Source organism: Prionailurus bengalensis, chromosome B3, assembly GCF_016509475.1.
Source record: "Prionailurus bengalensis isolate Pbe53 chromosome B3, Fcat_Pben_1.1_paternal_pri, whole genome shotgun sequence".
Lineage (NCBI taxonomy): Eukaryota > Metazoa > Chordata > Mammalia > Carnivora > Felidae > Prionailurus > Prionailurus bengalensis.
The window spans coordinates 9904402-9917825 of NC_057355.1; the positions used below are offsets into that span (position 1 = coordinate 9904402).

The 13424-nt window shown below is 48.6% G+C and overlaps 1 protein-coding gene across 23 annotated transcripts in view; it reads right to left on the minus strand.

Annotated features, from left to right (window-relative positions):
- AKAP13 (A-kinase anchoring protein 13) overlaps positions 1 to 13424 on the minus strand; it is a 335560-nt gene that overhangs the window by 29928 nt on the left and 292208 nt on the right. For 19 of the 23 annotated variants that reach the window (XM_043554751.1, XM_043554750.1, XM_043554737.1 and 16 more), the window contains 3 exons: positions 8463 to 8530; positions 6262 to 6328; positions 1336 to 1471 (listed from right to left, as the gene is read on the minus strand). In XM_043554751.1, coding sequence (XP_043410686.1) covers positions 1336 to 1471; positions 6262 to 6328; positions 8463 to 8530 — 271 coding nt within the window. The remainder of the gene's footprint in view (positions 1 to 1335; positions 1472 to 6261; positions 6329 to 8462; positions 8531 to 13424) is intronic. The other 4 variants (XM_043554744.1, XM_043554740.1, XM_043554732.1 and 1 more) reach the window with 1 other exon arrangement.

Here is a 13424-nt window from a genome sequence, read left to right on the forward strand (position 1 = left end):
CCACGGTCTGCATTCTTAAAGGAGTACCTGAAAAACTCTAAAATGATAGGTGGCGGCAAGCACCACAATGATTAGAAGACAAATTACTTACGTCAGGAACCCAGCCACATGCAACACTGCTAAGGAAGGTCAGAAGCACTTGACATCATTGCAAACTTGAACTTACGGGCCTTTGATTTTTTTTTTTTTTTTCCTAAATGATAGGTAGAGGGGGGAGAACGCTCCTCCTTTAAACTCTATACACATTACACAAGAAATTTCTCTATCTGAAACTCACTGTGTAACCACTGCACTCTTTCTCCTTGTTCCTTAAATAATCACACTTATTTAATCAGCACTTCTAATAAACTGTATTCTTTGGACTAAATGATTGCGGTAGGACACGAAAGCAGGCCAGAGTCATTTAAAAGTTTACATTTTATTCAAAGAATAATTTTTTAAAGTCATAATAAAAACAAGTTTTGATCTGTAACAACTCTGAAAGAAGGCCTTTGAAGAACAACACTACAAAGACAAAACAAAATAAAAATACCTGGAACATTTTTTTTTTAGCAAGGAAACACTAGCCAGCACAGAGGTTAGGAAATAGAGACAAAAGATTTGTATCCTTTAGTTAAGAATTTTACTCTAGCCTAGGTTAAGAGAGGTGCAAGATATGTTTTGAGTCCTACATTTGAGATGATTTCTTTACTTGATGTGAAGGCAGGAGTCTTATCCCAAAGCAGCCAATAACATCACAATCAGTCCTGTGCTAACCCCGTGACAGCCAGGGCTTGCACAGTCGGGGGCCATAGCAACTTTTGCAGGGACCACAAAAGGAACTTAGTGCAAATGAGTGAGTGGGGACCTAACAGTCATAACTGGCCCATTATTCACTTCCATGGAACGGACTTAAGAGTCCAGACGCAAGGACAGAAAAGAGATTTAAAGAGAAGCAAAAACACCAGGTTCAATGGACCAACAGGAAAGTGTAACATCTGAAAATTTAAGTGATTACCAGACAAAATTCAGAAACAAGTCATTTCCCCCGTTTCCACTTCTTATTTTAATCTAAAAACCAGCCCTTTATAACTAGGGATCCTTAAAAGCGAGGCTGACTGTGCACAAAGCATAGGACAACCTGGCTGACAGGGGATCCTTGTCACAAAATGGCGGTCAGGACAGTGCCTCAAAACGTAGTCCCCACTCTCCTCGTCTGTACACCTGGATGTGCACCAAGTCATTACTTTACACAATTTTTTTTCTGATGAGGATCTTTTTGTCAAATTATAGGATTATTTTATTACACTCTTGTCGCCTAGATGTCAACCGAGCTGTGTTTAAACCCCCACTTACCCAGCAATGTTCTGTATGGAGACACTTTTGGAGAGTGAAACGCTCTGCTGTGACCGTCTACTGGCAAACATGGGGACGGCAGTGGTTTCCTCCACCAGGAGGACCGCGGATCGGGGGCGCTCCTTGGGCTGGGAGGCTGTGAAGGAAGAGAGGGCACAGACTGAAGCACATGTTTCCAAGCTCACCGGGGCAGACTCCTCCGACAAATGCCAAACAGAAGCAAACGTCTCCAGGTTAGATTTGCCCTGGGAGTGTAAGTGCATACAGGAACTCTACAGAGGATGGTCCGGCAACACCTAGTGAAGCTGCAAATGCCTATACCCCTTGATCCAGTAATTCCCATTCAGGGCACGCTTATTCTGCAAGATGCATCTGTGTGATGCTTGAAACGACATACGTCCAAAGTTATTCAATGCGATACTAGTGATCAAAGCAAAACACTACAAAAGACAAAAACGAGTATCAAGATTGATTAATAAATGATGGCATGTCACATACTGGAATACTATGTCGTTTTGAAAAAATGAGGACAGTCGCCATGAACCAACACAGATCTCCAAGATAACATTGCAATGGGGGGGAAATCAAGGTGCAAAACAAAGTTATACAACAGACTCTCATGTTTAAAAAAAAACAAAAAGGGGCACCTGGGTGGCTCAGTCGGTTAAGCGTCCGACTTCAGTTCGGGTCATGATCTCACAGCTTGTGAGTTCAAGTCCTGCATTGGGCTCTGTGCTGACAGCTCAGAGCCTGGAGCCTGCTTTGGATTCTGTGTCTTTCTCCCTCTCTCTGCCCCTGCCCCGCTCACACTCTGTCTCTGTCTCTCAAAAATAAATAAACATTAAAAAAAAATTTTTTTTTATTTATTATTTTTTTTTAATTTTTTTTTCAACGTTTTTATTTATTTTTGGGACAGAGAGAGACAGAGCATGAACGGGGGAGGGGCAGAGAGAGAGGGAGACACAGAATCGGAAACAGGCTCCAGGCTCCGAGCCATCAGCCCAGAGCCTGACGCGGGGCTCGAACTCACGGACCGCGAGATCGTGACCTGGCTGAAGTCGGACGCTTAACCGACTGCGCTACCCAGGCGTCCCAAAAAATTTTTTTTTGAAAAACAAAAAAAGAGAAAAATGGGGGTGCCTGGGTGGTTCAGTTGGTTAAGTGTCCAACATCAGCTCAGGTCATGATCTCACGGTTTGTGAGTTCGAGCCCCACATTGGTCTCTGTGCTGACAGCTTGGAGCCTGGAGCCTGGAGCCTGCTTTGGATTCTGTGTCCCCCTCTTTCTGTTCCTCCCAAGCTTGTGCTCTCTCTTAAAAGTGAATAAATGTTAAAAAAATTTTTTTTTAAAAAGATTCATCCAAATTATTAAAGGAGAAAAAAAAATTAATAACCCAAATTGGTGTTGGCTTTATTTTAATTAAAAAAGTTGAAGAAGATAAATACATAAAACTAAGAAGACTGGTTTCATGTGGGTGGGATGCAGATTAGGCAACAGGGATAAAGAATCGTGTGATGGGGCGCCTGGGTGCCGCAGTCAGTTAAGCGTCCGACTTCAGCCAGGTCACGATCTCATGGTCCGTGAGTTCGAGCCCTGCGTCGGGCTCTGGGCTGATGGCTCGGAGCCTGGAGCCTGTTTCCGATTCTGTGTCTCCCTCTCTCTGCCCCTCCCCCGTTCATGCTCTGTCTCTCTCTGTCCCAAAAATAAATAAACGTTGAAAAAAAAAAAAAAAAAAGAATTGTGTGATAACAGTGCATTCAAACAGAGAAAGTAATTCAAAGGAAAATAAATTGAAATGAAACTGAATTCAATTCAGAGGAAAACAGAATAATTCAAAGGGAAATAAAACAAAACTGAAAGAATTTTCGGGATGAAAGGAACCACAGGGCTGGGAGGTCAGTGCTTTGGGGGTGCCTCCCCAGCAGCTCTGAGGTGCTGGTCAGACGTGCGAATTCCCTGCCCTGTCCACCGTTGGGGCGGGCACTGTGGCGTCCACACGTTTTACGAGCTCCCTGAGTGATGCTTTTGCTGTTTGAGAACACAGATTTTGACCAATTCTTTTAATTTACAGCTGGGTGAGATGCAACATATGTTTAAGGTCACACAGTAGGTTCTTCTCAGAGTGCGTATTTCTCCTGAACGTGACCAGAGAGGAAAGCAGAGCTGATTTCATGTTCAACTGGACACACCAGCATTTGGGTTAACAAGTGGTTTCTCCCTGGTAACTGAGCTCCTGTCCCAGATGCGAGCTGCATCGTCTGTCTGTCCCCAGGAGTGTCAAGAACTAGAGGAAATTGTACTGGGGCAGCTGTTATGACTTCACGGTATTTCAGGATGTTTTTGACTTCATCAGAATTAATAAAAACCATTAATTTCCAACTCAAATTCTATTTAGAAGAAGGTGATATAATAAAACAACAGAACCATGCTACACTTGCACACAACCAGACCCCTCCTGCAGGAAGCACACAAGGATGGAGATGTGGGCCCCGCCCCAACAGAGTGGGGGCTCTATGCCCAAGTATTCAAGAGCCCAGGGCACAGCCTCGGTGCGGCGGGAGGGATGTCAGCGAGCGGACAGAATCTGATGGAGGAACAAACACCGGTTCCTGAAGAGTGGGAAGGATGTGGATGGGCCAGAAGGAAGACAGGACACTGATGAGGAGAGAGCTGTGTGAAGGAAACAGCAGAAATAATCATGTCGTATGAATGTGGAAAGGAGGGAACCAGTAGAAGAGAAAGGAAGATGTATATAAAGAATCAGTAGAAAGAGCTGGAGAGGCTGAGTGACGTCATGCTACGCAGAACCCTAAAAGTGATAAAGAACAACTTTGTTTCTTTTTTTTTAAACTAAAAAAAAATTTTGTTATGTAACCTCTACACCCAATATGGGACTCAGACTCACAACCCTGAAATCAAGACTTGCACTGACTGAGCCAGCCAGGCACCCCAAGAACTTTGTTTTAAAAAAAAATTTTTTTTTTAAATGTTTACTTATTTTTGAGAGAGACAGAGACAGAGTGCAAGCAGGGGAGGAGCACAGAGAGAGGGAGACACAGAATCCAAAGCAGGCTCCAGGCTGTGCGCACGGAGCCCAACACGGGGCTTGAACTCCCAAACCGCGAGATCATGACCTGAGCCAAAGTCGGATGCTTAACCGACTGAGCCACCCAGGTGCCCCAGAACAATTTTGTTTTCAAAGGACAGCATGGGGGCGGTAGTGAAAGTTATAATTTCCCTTCTTTGAAACCGATCCCTACTCCATCCACTCAGGTTAAGTGACTTAGTATCTCTGAGCCTCAGTTTCCTTCTTTGTGGTGATGGGGACAGTAGCCAAAGCTAACACTTAAGGAGGCCTACCATTAAGTACTTTATAGGTTTGGTCTCGTTTAAACCTGTCGAGCACCCACTGAAACTGCAGTCATTTGTTTCGACGACGGACGGAGTGGGGATGCAGTAAATGTCTACGGTCACACGGCTATTAAGAGGCAGCGCTTGGCTCCGACCCACACGACTTGAATCCACTATCTGTACTCTTACACCACACTCGTGGGGGGGGGGTGGTAACACAGGAATAAAAATACATGTGGGGGTCAGAGGTAACACACACAACCTGGCATAAGACAGGTAGCCTTAAAAAAAAAAAAGATGTCATTTTATCTGATATGGAAGCAAACAGATTTCTGAAGTGAGGGATAATGTCCCGGAAAAAAAGTTAAGGAAGATGAGACCGGTAAAAGGTGCTGGAATAGGCTGGATCGCCGACACAAGTGGTTGTCGTTCTGGCGAAACTTCTCTTCCAGAAATCTACTCGCAGAGATGGGCAGCCAGCAGCCTTAATCTCCCTAAAGGGAATTCCCCATCTCCTGGAAGAATTCAGAGCAACCAGGCAGCGGCACTGGTTCTCAGGCCAGTGCACCAGCCTCACCTGGAGGGCCTGGAGCACCGCCCTGGGCGCCACCCCTGGAATTTCGGATTCAGTAGGTCTGGGCGGGGCCCAGGAACTCGCACGCACTTCCGATGGATCCAGGAACTACACTTTGAAAAACACTGCCTTGGGGTAAGTCCCACACGGGTGTCTGTAGGGGCCAATTAAGATGATACTCAGAGCTGCGTCATCGCTTGTGGTGATTTCGGCGGGGAGGGGGGACTGATAACGAAAGTGGGGAGCAGGTCTGTGAAAGAGCACATCCTGCAGTCTGCAACAGCTGACACTTAACACGCGCAGATCTCAAAGTGACAGATGGGGAAAAAAGGATGAATAAGCGTAGGTCCTATGTAATATAAATTCGACACGTGAAACAGTAAGAGACATTTTCAGAGACAGACATGTGCGACAACGGAGCTGAGTGGAAAGAGATGTGTTAAATAACTACAGTGGGTGCTAAGGAGGGAAAGGCATGGGGGAGTGGAGAGCGAAAAAGGGAGAACGTGAAGGAAAACCAAAGTGGAGCCTCGCACACACTGGTGAAGGCAGCATGATGTGGATGGAACAGTGTCATTTACGCAGTTTTCTGTACCACCTGAAGTCATTGGGAAAAAAGAGAATGAGTTACTTAACTTCACAGTTTATGAACTAAGAAGTTCAATCAGCAAGATCTCATTTTCTTTGTGCAACTGTGAGGCCCTAAAAACAAGCGTCGACCCTCGGAAGAGGAATTTCGAGATGCACGGGGTCACCTGCTTAAACACACGGACACAGGGCTGCCTTTTAAGCAAGTACACACACCCTTCTAGAGCCTTCTAAGAGAGCCAGATGGCAGAACATTAAGCTTCTGGTCAATGAACCTGCAGCCTTCTCTAACTTAACACGAAATAAATATTCAAATCTTGATTAAGAGTAACAAATGAATTACTACAGAAGTATGTTTAAGTCCTGAACCAGAGAGTCAAAAAGCTGGAAGAGAGGAGGGCGGAGTTACTTACGCTTGCTTCTCATGATGACCGTGGGCAGCGAAGACGTGTCATGTGCCTGCAGGGTCCCCTTGGGCTGCTGGACGAAGAGAAAAAGGAAATAAACAAGTAGATGAAGGCTGTGTCCACAACTTCTTTTCTGTAGACTTCAAGAGGCCTAGGGCAGAGAGAGAGCCAGCCTGGCTCCTGGCCAACGGGCCACAGCATCCCGCCCGTCACCCCCACTGGCTCTCTTCTGAACCCACCAAGTGCCATGGCCCCACAAAGGCTGCCTCTCCTGCCCGGAATGCCCTTGTGCCTTCGCCATGGGACATTCTTCTATTCAAGACCAGGCGAGAACTACCTCCTCAGTGAAGCCAGCATCACCTTCTTTCTCCTCCTCTCCCAAGGCGGTGGCTGGAAGCCCCTGAGAATCCTGCACAGGCCTCCACGGAGATTCTCCCCCATTTACGGCCACAGCCCGCTCACCATCTTCCCCACTAGAATGCGGGTTCCCTAAGCCAGCTTCTGTGCCTTTTTCTCTTTCTCCAGTGGCCAGCATTAACAAGGTACCAAATAGTTCTCAGGTGAAGCACTAATTTTAGTTGAGGCTGTTGTTGTAGCATCTGACAGAAACACTCTGAGTGAGAAATTACAGACTACGCCAATTACCGAGAGAAATCATTAGTGGAAGCAGGTGGTTTCCAAATTAAAAAATGCCCCCTCCCCCCCACTTTCAGGCTGTGTTCTCTTCTAGGGGAGATGCTACATTTCCATCACGAGAACCTAGTACATTCCCAGCAGCGCTGTCTTGTCAGAGATCACAAACTCCATGCCTGTGAGGCCAGGCAGGCAGCAAACGACAGACAAGTGGGAGGAGAGGGAATCCACACATCCTGTGGAGGGCATGGCAGCCACTGGGGCCCCAGTGCGTTACCACTTCCCGTCCATCTTCCCAGCATTTAGGAAACCCAGAAGACAGATACCATTCTGGATGCTTAGGATCAATCAACAGATCAAACATTCCTGACTTCAGACTGCTCGGCAAGTCTGGGGCTTATGTTCTAGTGGGGGGCTGGGGAGTGCAGACCATGTAAAATCAATGTAATAAATAATACAAGCTGTTAAGCACAGACCCTGAGAAGGTGGTAAATACTACGGAGAAAAGGAAAACAAGCAAGGTGAAAATCGGTAATTCTGGGTAAGAGGAAATAACCAGGGTTGTGAGATCTTCCAATTCTTTAAGGAGAAATCAGAAATCCAAATTGATATGAAATGCGATTTTTTTAATAACTGCATTAACCAAAAAACAAAAACAAAACATTACTTTAAGAGCCAAACAAATTTATGTCCATGGCCTGATAAGATCTGGGGTTCAGAAGCCTATCATTTTTACACTAGTTCAGACTAGCGGTAGCCGCATCATCTGGGAACTTGCGGGACATGCGAATTCCCGGGCCCTGCCCCAGAACAGGCAGCTCTGGGAGCTGGCCACAGCGAGCGGTCTTTTAAAAAGTCTCTGAGCAGGCTCTAACGCGCACTCAAGCACGAGGCCACTGCGCTTAGATAAATGTCTGGTGACCGAGGCAGCATCCTGAGCGTCTGTGTAGACGGCAGCTGGAGGGCACTCTTCGGACAAGGAACAAAAGGACATTGATTTATGGGTGGCCGGAACACCAGAAACCACAGAGGGTACCTAGGGGTATGCCCCACACCCACTCTCCTGAAGGGCCACCTGACAAGCAGCGCCCATTATTGTGCAGTGCGCGTTCCCAGAGCAGGTGCTACCACATGCCTGGCACTTCCTGTTCTTGTGTCATGTGCCCAGAGCCAACCCCTTTGTGCCCTGCGGACTCAAGTGCTGCCAGGCAGGCTGTGCCAAACCCTAACCCCCTCCCCTCCCGCCTTGGCTCCTCGGGAGGTCAAGGCCCCTGAATGGCACCAGGAGGAAGCCAGGTGTGTGACTGTCCAGGCAGGCCTGCACACACAGTTAAGAAGAAAACCACTGTAACAACACCAGACACATCTACATCATGGAGAAATGTGTATTTAACGTGGGAGTTCTGAAACCCACAGGCTCCCGAGTGCGTTAACTAAGAGACTCCATGGCTTTAAAGACAAACTACAGTCTGGTTATTTTGGTCTCAGTCTTGGTATCAAATGATCACAATAAACAAAAACCACAACCTGGCCTCTCCCAACCCCGAGGACTGGTCCGCTCAGAAACATCTTACCTTCATCTTGACCTTTGCACACGAGGCCAGACTCTCTCTGCAGCCTTTGTGGACGAAAGCACCGCAACCTGAAAAACAAACAAAGCTCAAGGTGACTTGGCGCAAACATATCCCAGGGTCTGACTTCACGCTGCTGTGGCAGCCTGTGGACTCCCAAGCGAAGTCACTCACATGTCAGAATCCGGCTCTGACTGCAACTACAGCCTGTGGTTCCCTTCCAGAAAGCAGGCGTGTGATGTCATTTGGAGGAAGAGAAATGACAGCAGATGCGACTTGTGATTAGTGGAAACTAGAAGTGTGGAGCCGCTCAGGCAGGAAGCGGAGAGGCTACTAAAACAAAAAGCAGAAGCATCTGCCGTCGCCACGGAAAGTCTAAGGCACAAAGACACCCACCAGCAGAGCCCCTCGCCCGGAGCTGGGCAATTTGCACAGCAGTGTCAGAGGCAGAGCGTGGATCCGAGAGTTCACCTGTTTACATGCTTCCACTTGGGATCTTAACCACCCTGAGCTTTGCACAACCCAGCCCGAGTCAGGCGACGCAGAAGAAAGGTCATCAGAACCCCCCGGGCACATCTGGGGAGCCCTGCCCAACCCAGGAGCAAGCGGGCGATGACTTCCGGAAAGACGGGGCAGAGTCCACATCTGCCAAGGATGGGAACCTCAGCCCTTCTTTCTTATTCCCTTAGCTCCAAAGCCACTGATGTAAAAACCCAGTCCTCTGTGCCTCATCAGGGTCACTGTCAGCTCTTACTGCTGCTATGAAGTCACAGAACAGAACTGTGCCAGGAGGGCCAGAGACCTGTCTGCGGGGACACCCGGTGACGAGAGCATCTCCCTGACAAGAGCAACCAGACACCATTCAGCAGGCAACGCTTCACACGCTGACGCAGGAAGCACAGGTCCTGCCCGTGTCAGCTCGCTCACCGGGGGCCAAGACGCTCTCGCAGCGCAGACGTGTGGATCTGGGCAGAGTGGAGGGGCGCCGGGGAGGACAGGACCCAGGGACGCAGATGCCAGAACCCCGGGCCCCAGCGGCCTCTTCCCACAGGCCCTTCCTCGACGGTTGCGCCCGCACTGCCTACTTGGTTCGGGGGTCTCTCCCACGGTACCAGCAGCCACGCCGCACTGTGAGGCACTTGTGGTTTTCTCCTCCCCAGGGGCTCCTCTGGGACAGGGACCCTTCCTTGTGTGCTGTGGAACCTGTAAGTCTCTCTACCACAGTGCCTGGCTCACGGCACCCATTTAAATGTCCACCCATTTAAATGTCCGCTTTAGACCCTACTAGGCCTCTTGTATCCAAACACCAAGTGCCCTGATACATTTTACAGAATGTGAAATAGCAACTTACTAACACTAAAAGGGGCACAGGAAAAACAGCTATGAAACCACATTTGATTCAGGCCGTGGCTCTGCTAATTAGTTAATTAGTCTGTTCTCAGGGCCTCAGTTTCCCCAGCTATCAAATGAAAGGAGGGTCCACATTTCCTAAGTTCCTTCGGTGTGTTATTCCACAAGATTCTTCATGTTCCATCTCTTAAAGAAGGGAATAATTTTCCAAAGTAAATCCCACTGAATTGTCCCACGAGGTTCATGCAGTGTGACATTTCAACTTCTACGTTACCTGAATTACCACTAATTACCACCCCTCAGAGCATGGTCAGGGAGGGGGCCTGACTGGAGGAGTCTGGACAGAGGCGACCACCACACAAGAGGCTACTGGGGGCAAGTCCAGAGGTGGATGGGTCAGAGTTAGAACCGGTCTGCAGTCATGGTCGGGGAGTGGGGAAGAAGCTGTATTCTAGGCCTTTCATTCCTAGGCCTGCCTCTGGCCCCCATCTAGCTAACTTCTACAACTCTACCCCATGGGACATTCTCTGGCCACCTTTTTGATGTTACCAGACCAGAAGAGACGATGGCAGCAGGAAGGGAGGCTCCCCTGGGGAAGGCTCACAGAGGCACCAACAAGAGGAACAACCTGGAAGGTTTCAACTCCATCAAAACTGTATTCTTGCCTCTGCTGTGTTCCTTCTCCGGGAGCAGACTGCAAGGGAGTGACCTCGATGCCATGCTCCTTGTCATTTCTACGGTCTGCGAGCATCTCCACGTAAGCAGGGGAAGCTGCCCCAGTCAGCAGTGGAAGAGAGGTTACGGACCCCTGAACGGGAATGCCGGGATTTCTCAGCAATGTCCCGTTCTGGGCATAAAGAGGTCACTGCAGAAAGACCCCTGGGGAATGACTCATTCTAATCAGTAAAAGAAAACAGTCTGAGGATGTCTCACTAAAGAACCGGAAACCACTGGCCCTTGTTAATTTGTCCAGTTCTCTGAGACTTGAAAATGACCCATTTTGATAAAGAAGTTGCTGTTTTACTACTGAGAGAAAAAGCAGAATCACGAAGAGAAATCCACCTAACTCCCGAGATGCCTACGTGGCTATGCCCTTCTTCCCATCATGCAATGCAACTCCTAGGATCTAGACCCCAGGGAAGCTTGGCTGAAGACTTTACGCCTCTCCAGCCAACGGTCTTCCAGGAAGGGCCAAAGAGGCAATAGGTAGGCTGGACCATACATCTTTATTGATTTGTATTTAAATTCTTTGCCTCTCACCTCCCGAAAACTCTTCAATGGCTCCCTGTCACCTTTAGGATCGTATCTCTTGCTTGACTTGACGGGACCCGCCACGCATTGGTTGAACGTCCAGCCCCTCACCAGGTTCGGCCATGCCTGTGGGCCCTGAATAGAAAACGGTGTTTTGTACTTGTGTCCCTTCCCCTACTGGGCTGGAAGGACTCAGCTCTACGATGTCCTCTCCGACTCCCCCAGGGAAGGAGAGAGTCCCCACGTCTGCACTGGGGGGACTCCGTGCTCGCCTCCGTCACAGTGCTGTCCCGGACACACTCGTCCCCTGGACAGAAAGCTCCCTGAGGGAGTCTCACTTTGTGTTTTACAATTTTTACACCCCTGCTCCCAGCTGCTGGCCCACAGGAGCACCAGGTGTCTCAAGAGGGTGGCAGGTGGGCTCCACGCTGCCGGCCCCACAGCAAGAAGCGTACACGGCAGTGGAGGCCAAGCCCCGCAGCCCTTTCCCAGCAAGACAGATGTATTCGCCCACCTGCGCCCCAGCCTCACTCGGGACGCCTGCCATGCAGAGGCTGGGGAGCGCGCGGCCACCCAGCTCCAGGGCCTAGATGAGCCGCCGGCTCTTCACGCAAAGGCTTCAGAGCTCCCCTGGCCATCTTCCCTCCGTCTTTCACACACCCCTGCTCAGCTTAAGTGTTTCACACACCTCTTCTTTAATCCCGTGCGTCCGGCCCTGCCCTGTGTAGGAGAGAGCGCCTCTCCTTCACTCCATTCCACTCAGACAAAAGAAAACGTGCAAGGGTTCGCAGATGACACAAACTAACGAGCCCATGTTACAGACGAGGAAAACCACGCATTTTGAAACACGATTAAATGTACTGCCACACATAGTAACAGCAGCTTGAAAGTATTAAAAGACTCGTTAGCAAAACAGTAAGACACAGAAAGAAAAGCTGTACAGACTGAGCAGGCAACTTAACCACACAAAACGGTGCCTGACCTCTCCAGAAATCAGAGAAACGCAAACTAAGCCAACAGAGAAACACCATTTCGTATCCAACCAGGCTGGATAAAATAAAAGCCTGCCAATTCTAGGTGGGAAACGGTGATGTGGGAACGCTCAGCACCTGCCCCGGTATCTGGAAACTGGCATCTCCACTTTGGAAGAGTCATTTGGCAGCTAGTTGACAACGTGCCCGCTTTATGAGTTAGCAGTTCCCTTCCTGGTGGACAGCCTGGTGATGATGTCCCGTGTACTCCTGCTTGTAACAGAGAAATGACCCAAGTAACTTAGTAGTGGGACAGATTTGAGAGATTCATAAAATGGAACATCATACAAGAGCTCTAAGTCAGCGATCTGGATTCAAGCTGCTTCAGTGTTCTGGCTCCCCCAGACCTAATGTTGAGGAGAATAAAGCAAATTGCAGAATGAGGAATAGTGTGTGGGACCATTTATGTAAACTACAAAGACTTAAGGGTTGTTGACGTAGAAGATAAAATGATAAAATCCTATCTTCCATTCCAGTTACAAAAGTACATTTTCGGGGTGCCTGGGTGGCGCAGTCGGTTAAGCGTCCGACTTCAGCCAGGTCACGATCTCGCGGTCCGGGAGTTCGAGCCCCGCGTCGGGCTCTGGGCTGATGGCTCGGAGCCTGGAGCCTGTTTCCGATTCTGTGTCTCCCTCTCTCTCTGACCCTCCCCCGTTCATGCTCTGTCTCTCTCTGTCCCCCAAAAAATAAAATAAAACGTTGAAAAAAAAAATTAAAAAAAAAAAAGAAAAAGTACATTTTCTTCTTTGGTTTTATGAAAATCCGTAGGTTTCTGGCATCTCTGGGCAACAGACGGGATGGGATGTGCCTGAGGACTGGCCACTAATTCTGACCCACAAGTGACCCATCAGCATCCTGGTTTCCAAATTGCACCCTGCCTGTTCCTCTCTCCCTGATCAGGTCCATCTCCCGAAAGAACGAAACAAAGACGATTTGGGGGGAGGTTTGGGGGGTGGTGCCATCACTTTTCAACAGACTTCAGCAATATTCAACTTCTCAGGCCGGTGTCTGAGATTTAAAAGACAATTCCAACCGATGAAACGTAAGAGCAGCCGTAATAGAATGTACATCTAAAAGACAACTTTCCCCCACTTTCTTAGTTGAGACAGTTCCCCAAACTCATACCCTGGCTGATGTTTTACTGTGCCCTGTAATAGGGTGGCGAGGCTCAGCGATCAGTAATTCATGCAGGGCCGTCTGCCTAACATACTCAAGCTCCCACTTGGAAAATACTCAGCTTGTTACCAAGTTGCTCTGGACTCAGTTCACAGCCCATTTTAGTGGTGTGTGGGGGTGATTTAGAAACTCTGGCCCACTGACATCAGCCAGAGTC